Source organism: Cetorhinus maximus, chromosome 21 (assembly GCF_964194155.1).
Source record: "Cetorhinus maximus chromosome 21, sCetMax3.hap1.1, whole genome shotgun sequence".
Classification (NCBI taxonomy): Eukaryota; Metazoa; Chordata; class Chondrichthyes; order Lamniformes; family Cetorhinidae; genus Cetorhinus; species Cetorhinus maximus.
The window spans coordinates 78766231-78791367 of NC_135899.1; the positions used below are offsets into that span (position 1 = coordinate 78766231).

The following is a 25137-nucleotide window of genomic DNA, read 5'->3' on the forward strand; positions in this document are numbered from 1 at the left end:
TCGCACGAATCATGCCTGAACACAAAGCAGCCACAATCTAAGCCAGAAAAGTGGCTAACTCATTAATGCTATGGCTTATCACTGAAATGTCCAGCTAATGAATGGGGTGAGAATGCATTTGACATTCCAGACTGGAAGCCTGTTGACTGTGAGCTAATGCCTGCGGACAGGGTGCTCCTTTTTCACGCTGAGTTGGTGTGGATTCTGCATCTCAGACATTTGGGTTGCAGTAGAGCAGATCTGTTTTGTTTCTAGTTACTTAGGTTCCACAAAAGGATTCTGCACCACAAAGCTCTTCTGACAAAGGGAGTGAACCCTGACCTGCTGGAATCTTCAACTCCTCCAGGAGGCAACCATGAGAAACTCCAGGAGTTAACAGTGCGACGACTCCAGGAGTGAACTGTGTGGGCCCTATATATTGGGCTGGGTGTATTCTACTTCCAACTGCCTCCCTTCTGGACTGTCCTCATTCTTAGGACGTTCGTTTCTGATATTTGGATGTTCCCTCAAAGGCCTGGGAGGCAGAGAATGTGTTTTACCAATCTTGTGGAGAGATGTTAGTTTTATGGTAACAAGGATGGAAGTTATTGCTTAATGGCAAAAGAACTGGTGGAGGAGAGGGAAAATAGATGTGGAGTTTTTTTACACACAGCAAGTTGTGATCTGGAATGTACTGCCTGAGTCAGAAGGTTTTGCGGGTTCAAGCCCCAGTCCAGGACCTCAGCACCTAATCCAGGCTGACACTCCCAGTGCAGTTCAAAGGGAGTGCTGTAATGTCAGAGGCACTAACTTTTGGGTAAAACATTAAGACTAGGTCCAGTTTGCCCTCTCAGATCAGAGGTCTCCCCTCTTCCCTTCCTAACAGCACTGTGAGTGTACCTACACCACATGGACCACAGTGGTTCAAGAAGGTAGCTTATCACCATCTTCTCAAGGGCAGTTAGGGATGGGCAATAAATGCTGGCCTAGCCAGCAATGCCCAAATCGCATGAACAAATAAATTTTAAAAAGATGGATCTACCATGACACTGAAAGGAGGGCAAGGGAGTTCTGCCTGGTATCCTGGCTAATACGCCCTCTCAAGCAACAGCACCGGAAGTGCATTTCCTGGAATTATGCCATGTGTGAAGTGGAGAAGTCAGCATACCTGTCCTGTGCAAGACAGCACAGGTTCAGAAGGACAGTTCTGGCGTCAGTGCCAGTGCAGTGTAAATTCACACTTTAAGTCACTCTCGCAACATCTCACCCAGAGTCTAAAAGTCTCTTGAAGACAGTTTTTAAGTAAGAAAATGCAGTGAAAAGAAGACAGGAACAATGTAAACATTATCGTGAAGATTTCCTCTGTAGTATTTCTGCCAAAATCAAAAAAATGTGCCCTCTTTAAATATCAGCTGCTGCTCAGCCCCATTCTTGGGCCTCCTCTTCCCCACCTCCACCCTCCTGCAATTCAGAAAACTGAAAAGAATTAAGTGTAGACGGTGTAACTTTTATTAGCTATTTAGGCACATTTGCCACAGAAACTTCTCATATTTTGGTGTTCTCAAATCAGATAATCTAATTTCTTGTGCTTCTGTATGAAACCAAAAACTGCAGCAAATTTATCTTTATTTGATTGGGTTTAAGCCACAACAGGAAGCATTGGGCTAAGTCTTTTAAGGAAGTAGGAGTGGAACCTCTCATTAGCTGCACCCAAAAGAAGGTGGCTTGGCTTAGAGGAGGAACTTCTGATAAGATCTTTACACTATGGTGTTTGACCTCCAGTCAAACCAACCAATTTGTTCTTGAGTTCTTTTCTTGAGTTGGCAAATATTTAGTATTGAGGAAGATCTCAGGATGGCCGCCTCTCCTTCCTCTTCTACATTCCCCCCTCTTCTCCATTACTTACTCTCCTGCACTCTCTGTTCTCCTACACTTGTCCACCTTCACCCCTCAAGTCTTTACTTCAGTCTCTGCCACAAACTCCTTTCCCTGTCCAATGACTCTATCCCTCACTGGCATCTATCTGAAGTTAAGCCAGATTGTGCACAACCTTGGTGTCATATATGACTCCGAGATGAGCTTTCGACCACATATCTGCGCCATCATTAACTCTGTCTATTCCCACCTCCGAAAGTGCCCAACTCTGTTCCTATGTCAGCTCATTTGCTGCTGAAACCCACATTCATGCTTTTGTTACCTCCTGACTTGACTATTCCAATGCACTCTTTGTCAGTCTCTGAAGTTCTACCCTCTGTGAACTTGGGGTTATCCAAAACCCTGCTGCCTGTTCTAACACACATCAAACCCCATTCACCCATTAATCCTGTCCTCACTATATTTGGCTTCTGGTTAAGCAATGCTTCAATTTTAAAATTCTCATCCTTGTTTTCAAGTCCTCCATAGCCTCTCCCTTCCCTAATTCTGTCATATATACCCTCTAGCCTCACAATCTTCTGAGATCTCTACGTTGCTCTAATTCTGGCTTCCTGAGCACTCCTGACATTATTTCCCCACTATTGGCAGCTGTGCCTTCAGCTGCCTAGGCCTTAAACTTTGGAACACCATTCCTAAACCTTTTCACACCTCTCTAATTCTCCTTCAAAGACACTCCTTAAAACCTACTTCTTTGATCAAACTTTTGATCATCTGCCCTAATATCTCTTTATATAGCTTGGGGTAAAATTTGTCTCCTGGGAAACCCCTTGGGACTTTATATTGCATCATAGGCACAATATAAATACAAGGTGTTGTTATTCCACCACCCTACCTCTCCTTTCCTCCCTCACCTCCCTCTCTCTCAAACACTTGCCGAGAAGGAAACGCTATGAACATAGACTTACAATATTTTCCTTTCCAGCTTCAGGCCTTTACCCTCTACCAACTACAGCTTACCCAGAATACACCCTCACACTTGCCACTTTACACTGGCTTCTGTACCTTATGGATCATTTATGAGTACATCACATTCACCTTCAAATCCCTCAATGACCCTGGCTCACCATACCTCTGTGATCTATTCTAGCTGTACATCTCTATCTTCACTCTCTGCTGCATTCATTCTGGGCTACAGTTTGTTTTCATCATTTCCCCCCTGGTTGGTCATTCTATCAGCCACAAGACTCTGTCTTTGGAAACTTTCTATTCGGTTCCCTCCCTCCATACTTTCATAACCCTCTCCCCTGGTTCCAAAACCCTTCTCTTTGACCTAGCCTCCTTTCAAAATTCTCTTCCCCTCATGGTCTGCAAAGTGTTGCATGATGCTGCTGTCCCTTGAGGATCACAATAGAAATGTAAATTCAGAGAATTACATAGAATTTTACAGCACAGAAACAGGCCATTTAGCCAATGTTTATGCTCCACATGAGCTGCCTCCACCTAGTTCAATTAACCTTATCAGCATATCTTGTTATTCATTTCTAATGTGCATATCTAGCTTCCTCATAAATGCAATGTATTATTTATAAAACTTTTTGAAACTCCCTATTTATGAGGAGCATTGGTGTTAATATTCCCTTTCATGCTGTTTCTTACAACTCTATGTTTACAGGTGATGCGGCTATGACATCTTTTCAGATGGACTTTGATTTGGTTCTGGAAAATTTAACAGATTTGAATATTCTGGCTGGTGAAGGGGAAGCTAAGATTGAGCACGTCATGGGAGGAGCTCGGCTAAAGAGACCAGAACCTGTACCACTCACGCTCTTCAAGAATGGGATTGTGATGTTTAATGGCCCATTCAGATCATTTAATGAACCGTTAACACAGGTAAACCAGTGTGCACCATAAAATCTAATATAACCTACAATCTAACAGAACATACCTTGTATGACATGCCATTGGAGATCAGCAAGACACACACTGAACACAGAATTTATGTTATAGCTGGTCCTTTATATTTATTTGTGAAGATAGTGGGACAAGTTGAAACAGCTGTTTTTAAAAAAAAAAAGCACACAGGAACCCATGGCTTTATAAATAGAGGCATAAAGTACAAAAGCAAGGAAATTATGCTAAACCTTTATAAAACATCGGTTAAGCTCTATCCAGAGCATTGGTCCAATTTTGGGGGCTACACTTTTAGAAAGGATATCAAGGCCTTGGAGAGAGTGCAAAGGAGATTTACTAGAATGGTACCAAGAATGAAATACCTCAATTACGTGGCTAGACGAGAGAAACTGGGGTAGATCTCCTTAGAGATTAAGGGGAAACTTGATTGAGTGTTCAAAATTATGAGGGGTTTTGAAAAGGGTAGATAGATAGAAACTTTGGAATGGGAGGAGGGTCGGTAACCAGACTGTATGGATTTAGTCTAGGTTATACAGAGGGAGCGCTGCACTGTCAGAGGTCCCTTCTCTTGGATGAGATGTTATACCGAAGCCCTGTCTGCCCCTTCAAATGGAAGTATAAGATCCCATGGCACTATTTTGAAGAAGACCTGCCCTGACCAATATTCATCCCTCAATCAACATCACTAAAAAAATTATATGATATGTGTGTGGGAACCTGCTGTGTGCAAATTGCTGCATTCCCTGCATCACAACAGTCACACTTCAAAAATACTTCATTGGCTGTAAGTGCCTGAGGTCATGAAAGGTGCTCTATAAATGCAAGCCGTTTGCCTTTTTTAATATAACTATAGCAAAAAAAATTAGTACTCAACACATTATTATGCTCTCCAATGCACTGCCTGAAAGGATGGTGGAAGCAGATTCAATAGTGCCTTTCAAAAGGGAATTAGGTAATTACTTGAAAAGGAAATTTGCAGGGCTTATGAAGGTGGTGTGAGGGTATGAGACTAATTGAATAGCTCCTTCACAGTGCCAACAAATGTATTGTGTTGAATGGCCTCTTTCTGTGCTGTACCATTTTATATACAAAGTGTATTATTATTGACTTAATGCAGGAGCATCAACAACTGTGTAAGACTGAGGGTGTTACCCAGTTTTATATTAGATGTTATTTCTGATCACAACTCACAATAGTGACTTAACAAAAACCATTTCTCTTTTTTCCTAATTGCTTGATCTTAGCACTGTGTGCAAGATATCATGGATGGATACTTCCCTTCAGAGCTGCAGAACAGGTACCCAGAAGGAGTTCCAATTAAGGTAAAAGACTAAATAACAAAGTATTAGTAGTGGAAAAACACAACTGTACTTGATCAAATAGCATCAAGAGCAAAACATTTTGTTGATTTAATTAACTCCTTTAACAGGATCTGCAGATTGTCGAGTTGTGAATTTTGAGGTTGTTTTTATACAGTATCTTTCACTGCTTCAGGGTGTCCTAAAGTGTTTTACAGCCAAATAAGCAATTTTAAAGTATGGTCACTGTTGTATTGGAGAGCTCATGGTACCAATTTGTGCCCAGCAAGGTCCCACAAACAACAATGGGATAAGTGACTAGAAAATCTGTTTTGCTGATGTTGGTTGAGAGATAAATATTGGACAGGATACCCAGGGGAACACTCGTTCTCTGCTTCATAATAGTGATTGTGGGATCTTTTATGTCCACCATCTCGTTGGAAGGACAGGACCACAGACAATGCAGAATTTCTTCAGCATTTCTTCTGCACTGGGAGTATCAACCTGGAATTTATGCTCATGTCTCTGGAATGGGGCTCAAACCCACAACATCTGACTCAGAAGCATGAGTGCTACCCACTGAACCATGTCTGATGCCTAATTAGAGGTGGATCATCTAGATTACAGATCAATGTTTTGATGGAGCATTTAAAGCGGTGGGGGGGCGGCGTGTGTGAACAGCCGGATAGAATTGATTATCGCCCTTGTGTATTTGGGTGAGGAAAATGAGAGTCTGTACAGGATCAAGTTGGCTTCAAGATGAGGCTGTTGGCATTGGGATATTGGGACTCAGGCAACTCTCTGAAGCAGACTTGATAATGTTATGCTTTGGTCCTGATTTATTATTGGGAGTTGGAGGGATGGATATGACACAGAAAGCTGGGAAGGTTTCTACTCAGCTCCAGATAACCCTGCAACCAATGACTTAATGGGTGTCCTGATCAACAGAAAGATCACCAGTTCTCTGAGCTTGGATAAGTGGGGCTTGCTCACTGAGGCAGATAGGAAATTTTCTTGGACCTTCTAGCAGTTTGGAGACTTAAACTCAGGATAGGTTTCCATGCAAGTCGTCAAGAAATGATTGTAATGTTAGAATGGTAACATGGAGCTTTTAGTGAACTTTTTTCAGAAATGGGGAGAAACTTGCAAAGATCTTTCTCTTTAGTAGTTTCATACAGGTTGTCCAATGTAGGAGGTGGTGTGTCATTGTGTGTTCTCTTCTGCAATCCATGTGGCAAGCAGACACTCATAAGATGGAGTCAATGGCACCTACAAAATGAAACAAGAAAAAATCTGGCTTGAAAGTAAAAACATCAGCCAGGTTTCTCAGTGCCGTTCACTGTCCAGCACCCAGCTCCCCACTTCCCGCTCGACCATACAGGGATATGGAGAGAAGTGAGAACAGAACCGGGCTCAACTAAGATGCCTTCCAGTGTTGAATAGCACACCATGGTCCTTGGCTGAAGAATGGTCACTGTGGATGAGTGATCAGAGTGTGGACCAGTACCCATGGAACTAATCCTCAGCACAACCGACTGATCTCAGCCCTGGAATCAGAATACTTCCTCACCAATCCTGTGAACACGCGATGAACTTTGAGCAGCGTCATGTTATCAGGTTGATTAGTTTAGCTGATCTCATAAGCCTTGGGCATGAGTTGAGAGTGCCTGGATTTATTTGTTTTACGGTCAACTACCACACAACTGCAAGGAGCCAAGGATTAGAGCAACAACCCAGGGCATGTTGGGGATTATGGTTATAGGTGTATTGGGCCAGCCACAAGGCAGGATGAAGGCGCAATATTCCTCTATTTGGGGGGAATAATTTTTTTTGGAAAATGCAGTCGTTCCCAAAGGTCTGTGGGAGGCACCGCAAGTACAGTGAAGCCGCATCTAACCGGCAATGGTCTTTGTGGTTTGTGGCCTAAATAGGTAACTGACAGGAGAGATGTGGTCTTTCGGGACAGGCGGTTACATGCAGAATTCCCCGGCGTGGGACAGACAATAGAAGGGAGTCGTATCCACAGAGTCTCAGCACAGCAAGATTCCAAGGTTCTAAAGGAGACGAGTGAAATTCCAGGTGGGTGTGAGCGGACAATTGTATCTGGATGAACTGTAGCAGGATATTCACTCAGGCTGTTTAGAGAAAGGCACTAGACTTTGGGAAAACTGGCTGGCACCTCATCTGCTGAGGTGTTTTCACTGGTTGTGCCTGTTTGACATCATAAACACTGAAGAATTTTTAGGGGTAGTAAAATGGTCAGCAATCCTACCCCTTTTTCATAGATTAACCTAAGTCACCCGCCTTCTCACTGTCTCTCTCAAACTCCTCTGGAAATAATATCAAGTTGGAGCTGAAATTAAACTTCTGTGGGACGCAAAATTGACGGAAGCGAATTGACCAACAGTTGTACATTTGCCCACAGAACAGTTGCCTGCCACAAACCCTGCTCCTTATACAACTCCCCCATCACACACACACACACACACACCTGATTTTTCTTATCCATTGAAATTGATGAAAAGGAGAGGTTCTGAATTGCTCCCAGCTGATTAGAAACTAGACTTCACCAGCTGAAAAGAGGCAAAGGATATTGGTCCCCTGAAATCGGCTGTGACTGCACCTGTGTTCTGCCAATCTCCTGCCCCAGAGCCTGCCGAAGTCATCCCCATATAACAGCAACTTGCATTGAACTAGCATCTTTAACTGTAGGACCCCATTCGGGAGCCTACAGGTTTATGATTCTTATACTTGAGATTTCTGAGAAAATTCACAGGAAGTGCAAGTTCCATTGATAAGATTTTATTGTATCTTCAAGACAGATTCAAAACTATCACTACCACACAATCTAATGTTAGTTATAAAAACAATACAATGTGAACATTATATCAATAATGTTAGAAAAGATAACGGTACATACAGCGACCAATGGATCATCAGTCCAGTGTTAGTTATTGGTTCCCGCCAGGTTAAGTTGCTGCTTTCTGGGGTTAACAAAGAGTTACACATAAGGAGTTATAGATACTGTCAACCTGAGTCAAACAACTTAGTAGTTGAACTTTCAGTTCTAGTTGATTGGCCAAATCACGATGCCAGGCATGTCCAACATATGGCCCGTGGGCCGGAGTTGGCCCTCAAAGCCCCTCGATGTGTGCCCCGGAGCCAGTTTACAAAATCCGGGTCAAACAGATAGGTTTGAATGGGAGTTTCTGCATGGAGCTGCTCCGCTAATCACAGACAGGCTCACAGCACGGGGAGAGAAACAATCAGAGGCAAATGTCAGAGAGAAACAATTTGTGACTGGAGGAGCAGCAAATACCAACCGCAGAGCGTTCGGGGCCTGAGGATCCCAGGGGTGAGGAGCTGAGAGCCGGGGAGCACAGAGGTGAAGATGCTGGGAAGCGGGGACCAGGCGTCCAGCAAGGAGCAGGGCCCACAGGCATCTGAGTAGGTGAGTGACTGGAGACTGCTTGAGAGAGTGTGCATGTGGAGGGAAGAGAGAGAGAGAGAGGAGGAGAGAGAGAATGTCAGGGGAGAGAGGGAGAGAGAATGTGATGGGAGAGAGTGTGTGAGGGGGGAGAGAGTGTGTGAGGGGGGAGAGAGAGTGTGAGGGGGGAGAGCGAGAGAGAGAGAGTGTGAGGGGGGAAAGCGAGAGAGTGTGAGGGGGGAGAGCGAGAGTGTGTGAGGGGGGAGAGCGAGAGAGAGAGAGTGTGAGGGGGGAGAGCGAGAGAGAGAGAGTGTGAGGGGGGAGAGCGAGAGAGAGAGAGTGTGAGGGGGGAGAGCGAGAGAGAGAGAGTGTGAGGGGGGAGAGCGAGAGAGAGAGAATGTGAGGGGGGAGAGCGAGAGAGAGAGAATGTGAGGGGGGAGAGCGAGAGAGAGAGAATGTGAGGGGGGAGAGCGAGAGAGAGAGAGAGTGTGAGGGGGGAGAGCGAGAGTGTGTGAGGGGGGAGAGCGAGAGTGTGTGAGGGGGGAGAGCGAGAGTGTGTGAGGGGGAGAGCGAGAGTGTGTGAGGGGGGAGAGCGAGAGTGTGTGAGGGGGAGAGCGAGAGTGTGTGAGGGGGGAGAGCGAGAGTGTGTGAGGGGGGAGAGCGAGAGTGTGTGAGGGGGGAGAGCGAGAGTGTGTGAGGGGGGAGAGCGAGAGTGTGTGAGGGGGAGAGCGAGAGTGTGTGAGGGGGGAGAGCGAGAGTGTGTGAGGGGGGAGAGCGAGAGTGTGTGAGGGGGGAGAGCGAGAGTGTGTGAGGGGGGAGAGCGAGAGTGTGTGAGGGGGGAGAGCGAGAGTGTGTGAGGGGGGAGAGCGAGAGTGTGTGAGGGGGGAGAGCGAGAGTGTGTGAGGGGGGAGAGCGAGAGTGTGTGAGGGGGGGAGAGCGAGAGTGTGTGAGGGGGGAGAGCGAGAGTGTGTGAGGGGGGAGAGCGAGAGTGTGTGAGGGGGGAGAGCGAGAGTGTGTGAGGGGGGAGAGCGAGAGTGTGTGAGGGGGGAGAGCGAGAGTGTGTGAGGGGGGAGAGCGAGAGTGTGTGAGGGGGAGAGCGAGAGTGTGTGAGGGGGGAGAGCGAGAGTGTGTGAGGGGGGAGAGCGAGAGTGTGTGAGGGGGGAGAGCGAGAGTGTGTGAGGGGGGAGAGCGAGAGTGTGTGAGGGGGGAGAGCGAGAGTGTGTGAGGGGGGAGAGCGAGAGTGTGTGAGGGGGGAGAGCGAGAGTGTGTGAGGGGGGGAGAGCGAGAGTGTGTGAGGGGGGAGAGCGAGAGTGTGTGAGGGGGGAGAGCGAGAGTGTGTGAGGGGGGAGAGCGAGAGTGTGTGAGGGGGGAGAGCGAGAGTGTGTGAGGGGGGAGAGCGAGAGTGTGTGAGGGGGGAGAGCGAGAGCGAGAGTGTGTGAGGGGGGAGAGCGAGAGCGAGAGAGTGTGAGGGGGGAGAGCGAGAGCGAGAGTGTGTGAGGGGGGAGAGCGAGAGCGAGAGTGTGTGAGGGGGGGAGAGCGAGAGTGTGTGAGGGGGGAGAGCAGCGAGAGTGTGTGAGGGGGGAGAGCGAGAGCGAGAGTGTGTGAGGGGGGAGAGCGAGAGCGAGAGTGTGTGAGGGGGGAGAGCGAGAGCGAGAGAGTGTGAGGGGGGAGAGCGAGAGTGTGTGAGGGGGGAGAGCGAGAGTGTGTGAGGGGGGAGAGCGAGAGAGTGTGTGAGGGGGGAGAGCGAGAGTGTGTGAGGGGGGAGAGCAAGAGTGTGTGAGGGGGGGAGAGAGAGAGTGTGTGAGGGGGGAGAGCGAGAGTGTGTGAGGGGGGAGAGCGAGAGCGAGAGTGTGTGAGGGGGGAGAGCGAGAGAGTGTGAGGGGGGAGAGCGAGAGAGTGTGAGGGGGGAGAGCGAGAGTGTGTGAGGGGGGAGAGCGAGAGCGAGAGTGTGTGAGGGGGGAGAGCGAGAGCGAGAGTGTGTGAGGGGGGAGAGCGAGAGCGAGAGTGTGTGAGGGGGGAGAGCGAGAGTGAGAGAGTGTGAGGGGGGAGAGTGAGAGTGTGTGAGGGGGGAGAGTGAGAGTGTGTGAGGGGGGAGAGTGAGAGTGTGTGAGGGGGGAGAGCGAGAGTGTGTGAGGGGGGAGAGCGAGAGTGTGTGAGGGGGGAGAGCGAGAGTGTGTGAGGGGGGAGAGCGAGAGTGTGTGAGGGGGGAGAGCGAGAGTGTGTGAGGGGGGGAGAGAGAGAGTGTGTGAGGGGGGAGAGCGAGAGTGTGTGAGGGGGGAGAGCGAGAGCGAGAGTGTGTGAGGGGGGAGAGCGAGAGAGTGTGAGGGGGGAGAGCGAGAGTGTGTGAGGGGGGAGAGCGAGAGCGAGAGTGTGTGAGGGGGGGAGAGCGAGAGCGAGAGTGTGTGAGGGGGGAGAGCGAGAGTGTGTGAGGGGGGGAGAGCGAGAGTGAGAGTGTGTGAGGGGGGAGAGCGAGAGTGTGTGAGGGGGGGAGAGCGAGAGGTGTGTGAGGGGGGGAGAGCGAGAGTGTGTGAGGGGGGGAGAGCGAGAGTGTGTGAGGGGGGGAGAGCGAGAGTGTGTGAGGGGGGAGAGCGAGAGTGTGTGAGGGGGGGGAGAGCGAGAGTGTGTGAGGGGGGAGAGCGAGAGTGTGTGAGGGGGGGAGAGCGAGAGTGTGTGAGGGGGGGAGAGCGAGAGTGTGTGAGGGGGGGAGAGCGAGAGTGTGTGAGGGGGGAGAGCGAGAGTGAGAGTGTGTGAGGGGGGAGAGCGAGAGAGTGTGAGGGGGGAGAGCGAGAGTGAGAGTGTGTGAGGGGGGAGAGCGAGAGTGAGAGTGTGTGAGGGGGGAGAGCGAGATTGAGAGTGTGTGAGGGGGGAGAGCGAGAGTGAGAGAGCGTGAGGGGGGAGAGCGAGAGAGAGAGAGCGTGAGGGGGGAGAGCGAGAGAGAGAGCGCGTGAGGGGGGAGAGCGAGAGAGAGAGCGCGTGAGGGGGGAGAGCGAGAGAGAGAGCGCGTGAAGGGGGAGAGCGAGAGAGAGAGCGCGTGAGGGGGGAGAGCGAGAGAGAGAGCGCGTGAGGGGGGAGAGCGAGAGAGAGAGCGCGTGCGGGGGGAGAGCGAGAGAGAGAGCGCGTGAGGGGGGAGAGCGAGAGAGAGAGCGCGTGAGGGGGGAGAGCGAGAGAGAGAGCGCGTGAGGGGGGGTGTGTGTGAGAGGGGAAGGAGAGAGTGTGTGTGTGTGTGAGGGGAGGGAGAGTGTGTGTGTGTTGTGTGTGTGAGGGGAGGGAGAGTGTGTGTGTGTGTGTGTGTGTGTGAGGGGAGGGAGAGTGTGTGTGTGTGTGTGTGTGTGTGAGGGGAGGGAGAGTGTGTGTGTGTGTGTGTGTGTGAGAGGGGAGGGAGAGTGTGTGTGTGTGTGTGTGTGGAGGGGAGGGAGAGAGAGTGTGTGTGTGTGTGTGAGGGGAGGGAGAGAGAGTGTGTGTGTGTGTGTGTGTGTGAGAGGGGAGGGAGAGAGAGTGTGTGTGTGTGTGTGTGTGTGTGTGTGTGTGTGAGAGGGGAGGGAGAGAGAGTGTGTGTGTGTGAGAGGGGAGGGAGAGAGTGTGTGTGTGTGTGTGTGAGGGGAGGGAGAGTGTGTGTGTGTGTGTGAGAGGGGAGGGAGAGCGTGTGTGTGTGTGTGTGAGAGGGGAGGGAGAGCGTGTGTGTGTGTGTGTGTGTGTGTGTGTGTGGGAGAGAGTGTGTGTGTGTGTGTGTGAGAGGGGAGGGAGAGTGTGTGTGTGTGTGTGTGTGAGAGAGGGGAGGGAGAGAGTGTGTGTGTGTGTGTGTGTGAGAGGGGAGGGAGAGTGTGTGTGTGTGTGTGTGTGTGTGAGAGGGGAGGGAGAGAGTGTGTGTGTGTGTGTGTGTGTGTGTGTGTGTGAGAGGGGAGGGAGAGAGTGTGTGTGTGTGTGTGTGAGAGGGGAGGGAGAGTGTGTGTGTGTGTGTGTGTGAGAGAGGGGAGGGAGAGTGTGTGTGTGTGTGTGAGAGGGGAGGGAGAGAGTGTGTGTGTGAGAGGGGAGGGAGAGAGTGTGTGTGTGAGAGGGGAGGGAGAGAGTGTGTGTGTGAGAGGGGAGGGAGAGAGTGTGTGTGTGTGAGAGGGGAGGGAGAGAGAGTGTGTGTGTGTGTGTGTGAGAGGGGAGGGAGAGAGTGTGTATGTGTGTGTGAGAGTGGAGGGAGAGAGAGTGTGTGTGTGAGAGGGGAGGGAGAGAGAGTGTGTGTGTGTGTGAGAGGGGAGGGAGAGAGAGTGTGTGTGTGTGAGAGAGGGGAGGGGAGAGAGTGTGTGTGTGTGTGTGTGAGAGGGGAGGGAGAGAGTATGTGTGTGTGTGAGAGGGGAGGGAGAGAGAGTGTGTGTGTGAGAGGGGAGGGAGAGAGTGTGTGTGTGAGAGGGGAGGGAGAGAGTGTGTGTGTGAGAGGGGAGGGAGAGAGAGTGTGTGTGTGTGTGTGTGAGAGGGAAGGGAAAGAGAGTGTGTGTGTGTGTGTGTGTGTGAGAGGGAAGGGAGAGAGAGTGTGTGTGTGAGAGGGGAGGGAGAGAGTGTGTGTGTGTGAGTGAGAGGGGAGGGAGAGAGTGTGTGTGTGAGAGGGAAGGGAGAGAGAGTGTGTGTGTGTGAGAGTGGCGGGAGAGAGTGTGTCTGTGTGAGAGTGGAGGGAGAGAGTGTGTGTGTGTGAGAGGGGAGGGAGTGTGTGTGTGTGTGTGAGAGGGGAGGGAGTGTGTGTGTGTGTGAGAGGGGAGGGAGAGAGTGTGTGTGTGTGTGTGTGTGTGGGGAGGGAGAGAGCGTGTGTGTGTGTGAGAGGGGAGGGAGAGAGTGTGTGTGTGTGTGTGTGAGGGGAGGGAGAGAGCGTGTGTGTGTGTGAGAGGGGAGGGAGAGAGTGTGTGTGTGTGTGTGAGAGGGGAGGGAGAGAGCGTGTGTGTGTGTGTGAGTGAGAGGGGAGGGGGAGAGAGTGTGTGTGTGTGAGTGAGAGGAGAGAGAGTGTGTGTGTATGAGAGGGCTTGAGGGTGAGGCGGGAGAGGGTTTGAGTGATGGGAGAGGGTTTGAGGGAGGAATGGGTTGAGGGTTTGAGGGAGGAGGGGGAGAAGTTTTCAGGGAGGAGGGGGGAGAGTATTTGAGGGAGGAGGTGTGAGGTGTAGAGGGTGTGACAGGGAGAGAGCGCCTGTGTGTGGGGGGGGAGGAGTGTGTGTGAGGGGGAGGGTGGAAGTGTGTGAGGGGGAGGGGTAGAGGGTTTGAGGAGGGGTAGAGTGTTTGAGGGAGGGGGTGTGAGTGGGCAGAGGGAGAGGGTGTGAGGGGTGGAAGATGAGAGAGAGAGTACGTGGGGTCAGAGTGTGCCCATAAGTCTGCCTCACTCCCAGTTCACCATCGCCCACATGCACCATCATGCACTCTGATCCACCCTCACAGCGGGTGAGGGTGAGTGCGTGAGTATCCTGAGACAGGGAGTGAACCAGACGCACATACCTTCACCCTATTACACTCTAATACTCAACTTTATTTATTACTCATTGTTTTTCTTTTGCTCAGCAAGTTGCTTCATTTCATATCTTTTTTTTAAAATTCGCCTGTAATGTTGCGCCGAATTTATCTTTCTGAAATCTGCTTGAGTGAGAAAAATTTTGAAATGTGGCCCCCCCCCACCCCGGACGAAAAGGTTGGACAAGCCTGCTCTTTCCCAACTGCAGTGCTGAAATTTTACAGTCATTGTCTTTAATAATTAACTTTCCATCAGTTCAGGCTGCGCGGGGATTAGTTTCTTACCCTCTGATGTTCAGCTGGACTCAGCGGCATTGGCATGTTTCAAAACGAGTTCATGTCTTTAGCCTGCCAGCTGGTGTTGTTGTGTCTTATCTGAAGTGGTTTCAACTTGATAATGCTCAAGATCCACTCCCCATTCAAACACAGATGTCTCCTAGAATCATTATGGCACAAGAAGCCAGTCAGCCTATTGAGTCCATGCCAGCTATTCCTGGAGCGATCCAATCTGTCCCATTTCCCTGCTCTATCCCTATAGCCCTGCAAGTTAATTTCCCTCAGGTCCCCATCTCTGCTTCCACTCTCTTCCTGGGCAGAGAGTTCCAGGTCATTACCGCATGCTGCATAAACATGTTCCTTCTCACTTCCCCCCTGCATCTCTTGCCCAAATCCTTAAATTTGTATTCTCTAGTCCTTGTACAATCAGATAATGGGAACAACTTTTCTTCGCCTACCTTTTCTAAACCTGTCATCATCTAGTAAACCTCTATCAAATCTCCCCATGATCCAGGGAGAGCAACCCCAGCTTCTCTAACCTAACCTTGTAGCTAAAATCCCTCATCTCTGGAACAATTCTGGACCCTCTCAAAGACCCTCATGTCCTTCCCAAAGTGTGGTGAGCAGAACTGGACACAAGACTCTAATTGTGACCTAACCAGAGATTTATACAAGTCCAACATAACTTTCCTGCTTTTCTGCTCAATAGCACTATTTATGAAGCCTAAGATCCCTAACTACTCTCTCTCAATATGTCAATGCTCACAGTCTCTCGGGTCCCTCTGTCCCTGTACACTCTTTAGAACTGTGCCATTTAGTCTTTATCGCCTGTTTCTATCCCTGCTGCCAAATGCATCACCTCACACTTCTCTGTATTACATGCAATCTGCCCATCCTGCTAGCCTATCTATGTCCTGTTGCAGTCGATTGGTACCATACCCACTGTCTGCCGTACCTCCAAGTTTGGTATCATAGGCAAATTTAGAAATTCTGCACTCCAATGTCCAAATCATTTATATATACCAAAAAGCAGTGAAATGAAAATAGAATGCTGGAAATACTCAGCAGGTTATGGTAGCATCTGTGGAGAGAGAAACAGAGTTGACCCTTCAGGTCTGTGACCTTTCATCACAACTGGGAAATGCCGGATATTTAATACATTTTGAGCAGGGGTGGGTGAGACAAGGACAAAAGGAAGGTCTGTGATAGGGTGAAAGACAACCATCCCTTGCTCTAAACCTAATAGATTTCTGCCGTTTTCCAGTTCTGAAGAAAAGCCCAGACCTGAATCATTAACTCTGCTTCTCTCTCCATAGATGCTGCCATCACCTACTGAGTATTTCCGGCATTTTTGTTTTTATTTCAGATTTCCAGCATCCGTAGTATTCTGCTTTTCAATTAGCCCTAGCACTGAACCTTGGGGAACACCACTGTCTACCATCCTCCAGTCTGAAAAACAACCATTTACCATGACTCACTGTTTTCTGTTCTTAAGCCAATTCTTTATCCAAGCTGACACAGACCCTCCTATTCCACGAGCTTCACTTTTGTTAATCGGCCTTTTATCAGCTACTTTGTCAAATGATTCCTTAAAATCGATATAGACAACATCCATTGCATTCACTTCATCAACCTTCTCTGTTACTTCATCAAAAATTCAATTAGATTAGTCAAGCATGATTTGTTTTTTCAAATATGTGCTGACTCTCCTTAATTAACTTAAACCTCTCAAAGTGCCTGTTGATTTTTTTTTCCCTGATTATGGCTTATAAAGCCTTACTTGCCACTAATGTTAAACTGACCAGGCTGTAGTTTCTAGGACAAAAATAAAAATGCCTGGAAAAACTCAGCAGGTCTGGCAGCATCTGCGGAGAGGAGCACAGTTAACGTTTCGAGTCCGTATGACTCTTCAACAGAACTAAGTAAAAATAGGAATATCTTTACATCCTTGTTTGAATAAGGGTGTCAAGTTTGTCACTCTCCAATCCTCTGGGGTACCTCCCTCGTATCTAGGGATGATTGAAAGATTGTGGCAAGCCCTCCCATCTCTCTGAAAATTATGGCCTTGTTCAGTTTGATAGCATTGTCTGAAAAATCAATATTATTCCAGAATATTACAGTTCAGCAAGTTTTAACACTTTTTTCCCCCCATCCAGCTGTTCTCCAACTCTCAAGGCATGCTGGTAATTTTGATCAAGACAGTTTGAGCTGATAACCATACTGTCTTATAGTCCACCTTTTAAGTCGCACCCAAATACTTGGTCACAGGAAATTACAGTGACTCATTTCATGTTTTCTGTAACAATCTGACCATTTTTTTTGCTGTCTCCTTCTGGACTATAATGGTGCATTGGGACTGACTAACACTTCTCATTAACTCTACTAAATTGTTCTGGCAGAGGTGGTATATCATATTCAAATCTGGTAACATATTGGTGTAACTGCTCCTTTAACTCATCCTCTACACTAACATCTATTTGCTTATGCAATTTAGCAATATTCTAACAGATACATTTTCTCATTAAGTGCTCATCCTATTAAGTAGCTAGTGAATATACTGGAGGACCCCCACCACCCCCCATCAGATTACAACAGGACATCTACATCTGCAGGAGGACCACTAAGTACTTAATTTAATCGGAACGTTGTTATTCATTTTTATCACAATTCCCTTTGATTGTTCTCTATCTTTCCCTAGAACTCCTTTCCACAACCCCTGATGACTAAATGGCGAAATATATGGTGTTTAAGCAAAATCCCTGTTATCTGTTATAGCTCTGTAAACATTTTGCCAGAAAACTGAGATCGCTGATCAATATCAACTTGGATTGGTACTCCCTGTCTACTGATTACCTCACTCAATAATATCCTAAATTATTAGCGCATAATTCTAGCAATAAATCATGCATGGACTTAAAAATCTCTCCAACTCTGTCTTCACCTATTCTTTGGTGCCTTTTACAGTTGCAGAAGTAAAGTTTAGTCAAAATAAATCCACACCATCATCTTTAACTTAAAATGTAATTCAGTTTTCATATTCCGATTCTGGATTCGGAATCTTAAAATGAGCAGGCTCAACATCACATTCACACTTTCGTATTTTCATTTCTTTCTCACAGCAGTTTTAACTTCTGTCGTGGACCACTTTAACTCCCTCCTTTTCCTCTTGACCCTGGATTATAGCAACGGTTCTCTTTGCAATCCTTTTAGAACATTTGAATGCTGTAATTCCATATCCGCTTGCAAAATACCTTCCTCCTCTCCTTTCCTGCAATTTTAACCTTCCTCATTCACAACAGGAATCCGCAAAACCACTAAAGAGAGTGTTACCTTCGTAACCTCCATAAGGAATGAAAGATTCACAGTCATGCCCTTGCCATGTCCTCCTAATGTGCTCCTCCCACAGCCCGTGTTACTGGAAGGTTGGGTGTACTGTTATGGGGTTACAGGTATCTGGGGAGCTGCAGAGGCCTCCAACTGCTCCTTCTCCATACCCAACTCAAACCGTGGGTGTTTGGGGCCCTGAAGTTAAAGGGGTGCAGAAGAGAACGGTGGCCTCACTCCCTATCCCAAAGTCTCCTTTTCAACTTTTGGAGCTGGGGGAGGCTCCTCGAAATACCACTCAACTTCATCAATTTCCATCTCCACTGGACAAGCTAATGGGGCATTTGCTACTCTTCCGTCCCCTTCACAGAATGCAAGGTGGTAAGAACCCTTTTAACGACCTTGCCTGCTCGGATCTCTACCAGTTCCACATGTTGCAGTTCAGATATCCCTTTCTCTAAATCACAATTCCTGTTCTATTCATTTGGAAGATGCTGTTCCAGTATCAAAACAAACCTGGCAGCTCCACGTGCCTGAAATCTCCAGCTTTCTCTCGTTTCTTTGGCTGTCACTTGCTGCTGTGTAAGCTCTGCAACTTCTTTATTTCCGTCTTCAGCTTCATCTCCTAACTTCTGAATTCCCAGCATTGGATACTCTAACAGTGATGCCTTTTTCTTCTTTTAACTCTCTTACCCTTTTCTTCTGAATCAAAACCTATCAAAGGTGGGGTGTGGGGGGGGATCATGGCAGACACAACACCTCTCTGCACTCTTAACTTGACTTCTAATTAACCCTTCTTTTGCACCCCATGTGATCTAAAGGTCCACCTTGTTCCAATGCTTATTCCAGCACCACTCTAATAGCAGCTTTCAAATTATCGTTCATTTTTCCTAATGTTTTCACCCATTACCTTTGATTGTACACTTCCTCTTTCCAAGATTTACTGTCATCCCCTCGATTTACACACTAACTTTGCAAATATCCTCCTTTCTTTCGCCACCTTTCCTTTGCCTTCTAAAACTCTTCTCTATCTCTCTTATGACCTTCTCATTCTTCCTCTAGTTCTCTCAATGGTCTATTTACTACAGCTTCTTTATTGCTTGCTTGCTTCTTTTAACTGGGTCGTTTCATACTTAATCATAGTTAAACTGGCATTTGTAAGCCACTGACCATACCGCTTTCATCATTCTTGGGGGTCAAGTGGATCCTTGTGTCCATTGTTCCACTTCATAGACTAGCTCATCCCCATTCATAATTACTCAAATCCATGTCTCTTTCAAAGACAACCTACCTGCAACATATTGAGTGACTAACTCACCCATTGTCTTGGTGGTTCTTTTCTTTACCCATTTTAGTGGTCCATAAATTCCCACTCAAATAAATCCCTTCCTGTGGTTACTGGTAATTTTGGTCAAGACAGTATCAAATTGAAAGAAGGGATGTTTTATTACGGTTGTGCAGGTCATTGATGAGACCACATCTAGAGTACCGTGTACAGTTTTGGTCTCATTATTTAAGAAAGGATATAAATGCATTAGAAGCATTTCTGAGAAGGTTCACGCGACTGATACCTGGGATGGAGGGGTTATCTTTAGGGGAAAGGTGATAGGCTGGATGTGTATCCACTGAAGTTTAGAAGGTTGAGAGGTGATCTTATTGAAACATACAAGATCCTGAGGGGATAAAAGCAAAATACTACAGATGCTGGAAATCTGAAATAAAATCAGAAAATACTGGAAGAACTCAGCAGGTCTGGCATCATCTGTGGAGAAAGAAACAGAGTTAACGTTTCAAGTCCATATGCTCTGAAGAAGAGTCAGACGGACTCGAAACATTAACTTTGTTTCTCCCTCCACAGATGCTGCCACACCTGCTGAGTTTTTCCAGCACTTTCTGTTTTCATTTAAGATCTTGAGGGGACTTGACAGGGTGGATACTGAAAAGATGTTTCCCCTTGTGGGAGAGACTAGAACTAAGGGTCACAGTTTAAAAATAAGGGATCTGTTGTGTTATGGGTTCTTTTGATGCCTCAGTGATGAGATCTTGACATTTGTATGTTTAAACAAGAGCTATTTAATGTTAATCTCTATGTACAGAACCCATTTAATGTCATGCATGGTGCTGCTGCCATGCAAGTAGGCTGCTTCTAGAGTGTTCTTTCTAGACTGTTCTCTCAGTCTATTACCATGTGACTCTATACATCATACCGGGGGCAGGGCTATTCTCCAGTCCCACACTAACCCTTGCTCTGCTGAGCACCTTTACATTACAATGCTATGCAGGCACACTGCATCATACAACATCCCCCTTCTCGAACGAAAACTTCCCTCCCTTCAAATGGAGTATAACAATACAATCTTTACTTGTTAACCCTTCTCCCACACCTCAAGTTTCTGACTTTATAAACTCAGACGGTCTTAAAGTTCCTCTACATCTCAGTCTGTCATGTATGGAGGAATAGTAATAGTACTGTCTGTTTCTGGCACTTGGTTATCTCCATTTGATTTACTTTTTTGTGCTCCTTCGAGTTATGTTTCTCTTTGTTAGCAACCCGTCTGCTTTTCTTGGATACTATGGGTTTGTCCTGTTCCTTCCGCAAGGGATGTGCACTCGTTCATTCCTAGCGTGGACTTGGATTTTCTTTTTCCATGGTGTCCGCCAGGTTCTTGCCGGATGTATACTTTTCACAAATGGAACCTTCATTTCCACTTGTTTCACAATGTCAGCCAAACACTTGTTTGCTGTTTTATTTTCAAAGCGTTTTGCAAGCTTATGAATCTTTTCATTCAGCTCAGCTTCTCCTTCTTCAAGTTCCTTGTACCTCAGTGTCGGATTTACATTTTCTGATTTTATTTCTGTCTCTTCTATCTCTTTCTGCAGCTTGAGAAGTTCTATGGCTTTTCCTTTCAATGCCACTTAGCTTTCATTCACCTGCCTCTTCAGCTCTTCAGTCTGTTTCTTGTAGCTTTTGGCTTCCTCCTGAGTATTGCTGAGTCTTCTCTGCCAACTGTTTCTTCAGTTTGTTCAGAGTGACGTTAAATTCATTTTGCTTCTCTTCGTAATTTTCTAGAAGAATAAACTTTGACCTAAGGGATTCTGGTAGCATGTGAAGATCCTTCAATTTTCTTTGTGAAGCTCACTTGCTTCATCTTACATTTTCCTGTAATTCAGCAGAGTTTCCTCAAGTTACTGCTGATGATCTTCCATGTTACTGTTTAAGACAGTCTTCATTTCCTCATGTTGCTGAATGGCTACACATTCCGCTTACATTTGCTCTTGAAGGGCAATCAATTGTTCTTTCAACCATTCATTTTCTTGTTGGTTCTCGCCAACTCACTCTGGGCTTCCGTGCATTGTTTTGTTACTACTGATAGTTCCAACACAGCTTTTTCTGAAGTGATATGCAATGTCCTCTGTAGCTTCTCATGTTTTTCCATGGCTAAATATTGATTCTTCAAGGAGTCTTTCAGGGTCGCAACTTCTTTGCGTGCCTTTTCTGCCTGCTGTTTTGCTTGGCTGTACATCTGGTTGAGTTTTCCCAACTCCTGCTTTGATTTGCCAGCTACGGAATTGAGGGTCGTTATTTCCTCATGGTACCTTTGTGCCACCTCTGAAATTTGTTCAGACCTTGAACAGCTTGGTTCCTTGAAGACTTGAGTTTAGTGTGCATTTTCAAACATATGTACTCAGTTTGAATCTTGCACTTCAAATCTGTCAGTTCAGCTCTGTTGCAAACATTTTCCTGTATTACAATTTCATTTACTTGTTGCACATTTTGCTTCTTTTGAGTTACCTGATAGCTTTTCTTCATTCGTAGCCATCTGCTCACTCCACAGTGCCAGCTGCCTCCCTCGTTGTGGGGTCTTTTGGCTCCTTCTCTCTGGGATTTTCTATCGCCCTTTCGCTGGGGTCTTTTGTTGCCCTCGCCCTGGAGTTTCTTGTTACCCTCACGCTTCATTGGGGGTGCGCTGGACATCCTTCTAGGGTCTGCGGTCTCCACAACTTGGAGTTTAAAATATCTGCCAAAGTCATATAATACCTCACCAAATGTTGTCAAGTATTGATCTATCTGTTAGCTGTGGAGTTCTTCACCAGCAAATGAACCGAAGACAAATAAAAACTTATCGACTTGTACTTCTTTTGATTCCTTATTTAATCTTGTACTTTGCCTGTAAACTAAAAATTATCTTCTCCAAGACTCCCACTCTTGGGTCTGGTTTAGCCCTCTCCATAGCAAAAATGTGTCTGGCTCTCCTAATTTGCCGCCCATGGCCTTTTTATTTATAGTTATAGCTTTAAATGTATTTGCCCCTTTAAGGCTAACTGTGCAGGCTGCCTGCAGCCTGTCAGTTTTCTTTGTTGGGTGTTTCTCGCGCTTATCCAATTTTGGTGGGCTCTCCGGCAATCATGGCCTTTTTTCTTTTAAAACCTTCAAGGTAGAAGCGTTAATTTTCTAGGCAATTCTTTCCTTTTTTCTTTTATTCTGCAGGAGCTTTTTCTCTTTCCATTTGAGTGTCCTGCACTCTGGGAAACCTACCAGCCGTTTGGCAATCGGCCTTTTTTTTAAATTTAAACTTACCACGAAGGGCTTTTTTTTCTTAAATCTTTAGAACAGCAGCAATTCTCTTTTTTTCTGTTGTTTCAACACAGCCACCCAACACAGCCGTGTTATATGGTGCTGGCTGGCGTTGCAGCTTTTCTCCAGCCACCCTCTAGATGAACAGCCCCTGGGACCACCACTTATTCTACAGCATAAGTACAGACACCCTTTTTGTATTTTTACTCACCATCTCGTCCAGGTCCAGGTCCTTTGACTCTGCGCCGTTCAGGGTCTTGCAATTTTCTGTCGTGTTGCTGACCCTGCTTGTCACCTCACCCCATTTGTGGTCAAAGCAGTTTTTTTGCTCTGCGTCACTCTGGGGTCTTGCAGTTTTTGTAGTTGCGCTCACCCGTCTTTTGTGATTTGAGCAGGTGTCTTCACTCTGTGTCACCCGGGGGTCTTGCAGTGGACTTCCATTCACTCTGGTGCATTCCTCAACTTCAACGCTTCTTCAACTGTTTCTCCAAGTTTTCTTCTTAGATGCACATCTCTCTGGCCAGCTGCTTTTAGTTTCTCATGCCTTGGGATACTGTCCTGGGTTCATCATTTAAAATGCCACCTTTCATATCACCGCTGGTCACCATGTTGTGTACCACTGCTGGTCACCATGTGTGTTATGGGTTTATTCAATGTCTCAATGATGAGATCTTGGGTCTCCCAATTAAGACGGAGATGAGAAGAATTTTTTTTTCTCCCAAAGGGTCCCGCGTCTTTGGAACTCTCTTCCCTGGAGAGCAGTGGAGGCAGGGTCAATGAATATTTTGAAGGCAGCGGTAGATAGATTCCTGAATAACAAGGGAGTCAAAAGTTATCAGGGGTAGGTGGAATGTGGAGTTGAGGCCACAATCAGAACAGCATGATTTTACCAATTGGCAGAACAGGCTCAAGGGGCTGAATGGCCTACTGCTGCTCCTAATTCATATGTTCGTATGCATCCGTCGAGTTGCTCTTGGCCTCTCAAAGCATACTGATAATCTTGGTCAATCCAGTTTGAGCTGTCTTATAAATGTGGTAAAATGTCCCAAGGTGCTTCACAGCCGCCTAATGGAGCAAACGTTGTCACTGTGCTACGCGAGGAGACATGAGCACAGGTGAGCGACATCTAGGCCAAAAAGGTAGGTTTTAAGGAGTGTCTTAAATGAGCAGAGAGAGGTAGAGGAGCCAGAAGGTTTAGGGAGGGAATTCCAGAGCTTAGGGCCCAGGCAGCTAAAGGCACACGTGCCAATTCTGGGCTGAAGGAAATTGAGGATGAGGTCATAAAGCGGCCAGAGTTGGAGGTACACAGAGAGCTTTGAGAGTTGTAGAGATAGGGAGGGGTGAGGCTATGGAGGGATTTGAGTACTAGGATGAGAATTTTTAAATGGAGGCTCTGCTGGACAGGGAGCCAATGTAGGTCAGTGAGCTATTTGGAGTGATGAATGAATGGGACTTGTAAGTGATAATTTTACATAGCAACCAACACAGGCAGTGATCTGACAGTTTAACAGTTCAGTAAGTTATGTTGATACAAGTGACTGTCTCATGCGAATGCTGCATGGTAACTGATCAAAGTGTGACTGACCTCACACCTTCCTCATGCAACCTCAGTCACCTCTCTTCCTGCTATCTCACTGCTCCACCATTGTTGATGAGCATCACACCCTCCTCTCCACATCCTCTATCTAAATCCCTCAGTGTGGTGCAGGTTCCTCATCTCTGTCTTTCACCGTCACTTCACCAAATCTAGGTCCCTAGTCCTGTTCACCGTCCACCTTCGCCCTTTAAGGAACACTCAGTACATTTTACTTCATTAAGCAATGAACAGATCATTGTTGTGAAAACACCTCCATTTTACAGTGTCCATTTGTACATGAAGAGTCAGTGGGTAAGCTGCACCTTCCACCCTCATCCTGCATATACATGGTCCCCACCCTCACCTTGTTATATACATAACCCCAACCCTTATCCTTTTATATACATGACTTCTACCCTCATCCTGCATATACTCGGCCGCCCCAATCTCATTCTGCATATACGCAGTCCCCACCTTCATCCTGTTATATACATGACTCCCTCCCTAATCCTGCTATATACAGCCCCCACCCTCAGCCTGCATATACACGAGCCCCCTCACCCTGCATATAGACAACCCCCCCACCCTCATTCTGCATACACATGACCCCCATCCTCAGCCTGCATATACACGGTCCCCACCTTCACCCTGTTATATGCACGACCCCACCCTCATCCCATTATATACACTGCCCTTACCCATCACCAAATTTCTCTCTCATTTAGGTGTTTAATAATGTTTGATCTTGAATTTATTTCCCTTTACTCTCCACGTGCGTCCCCTGCCCCATCAACAGCAATGATGCACCAACAAAGATCACAGTTGAGCTGGGGGTGGGGAGCTGGGCTGGGGATGTGACTGGATTTTGGGACTGGATTGGGGGACATTTGCCAACCTCTCATGAGGCTGGTCTGATGGGATGAGTTTCATGGGGGGGGCTCCACTGGAGAGACCGTGTGTCTCTTGGCAGGGGGCTGGACTGAGAGGGATCATAAGCCTCGAGGTTGCTGGACTGAGGGTGAATCGTGACTGTTGTTGAGGAGGGGACAGGAAGCAACCACAAGTCTGACAGAAACTCCATCTCTGTAATTTTCCCCTAACTGACAACTGCATGAAATGCATGAAAAATAAATGACACTGGCAGGAAAGGGAAACCACATGAAAGGAAGATACAATAATTAGGCGGGTACACTTCTGTTGGAGGAGTTGAGTTCCAAGAATTTAACACCGTTTCACAGAGCAGATTCAAATGTGGGCATAGCAGGTGTTTAGACAAAGCACAGTGCAGGTCCAGCTGGCAATGCTATACTAGAATGACCAGGAGTTTCAGGTCTCCCCAGGTGTTCAGTGGTGGAGGGGGAGTGGGGGTGGGGGCGGGGAGTGGGGAGTGGGGGTGCGGGCGGAGAGTGGGGGCGGGGAG

General features: G+C 47.2%; 1 protein-coding gene across 2 annotated transcripts in view; it reads left to right on the forward strand.

Moving 5' to 3' along the window:
• Window positions 1-25137, forward strand: part of ubxn11 (UBX domain protein 11) — an 85028-nt gene that overhangs the window by 40913 nt on the left and 18978 nt on the right. For both annotated transcript variants that reach the window (XM_078567206.1, XM_078567207.1), the window contains exons 8-10: window positions 3527-3744; window positions 5010-5087; window positions 6995-7142. In XM_078567206.1, the coding sequence (XP_078423332.1) occupies window positions 3527-3744; window positions 5010-5087; window positions 6995-7142 (444 nt within the window). The remainder of the gene's footprint in view (window positions 1-3526; window positions 3745-5009; window positions 5088-6994; window positions 7143-25137) is intronic.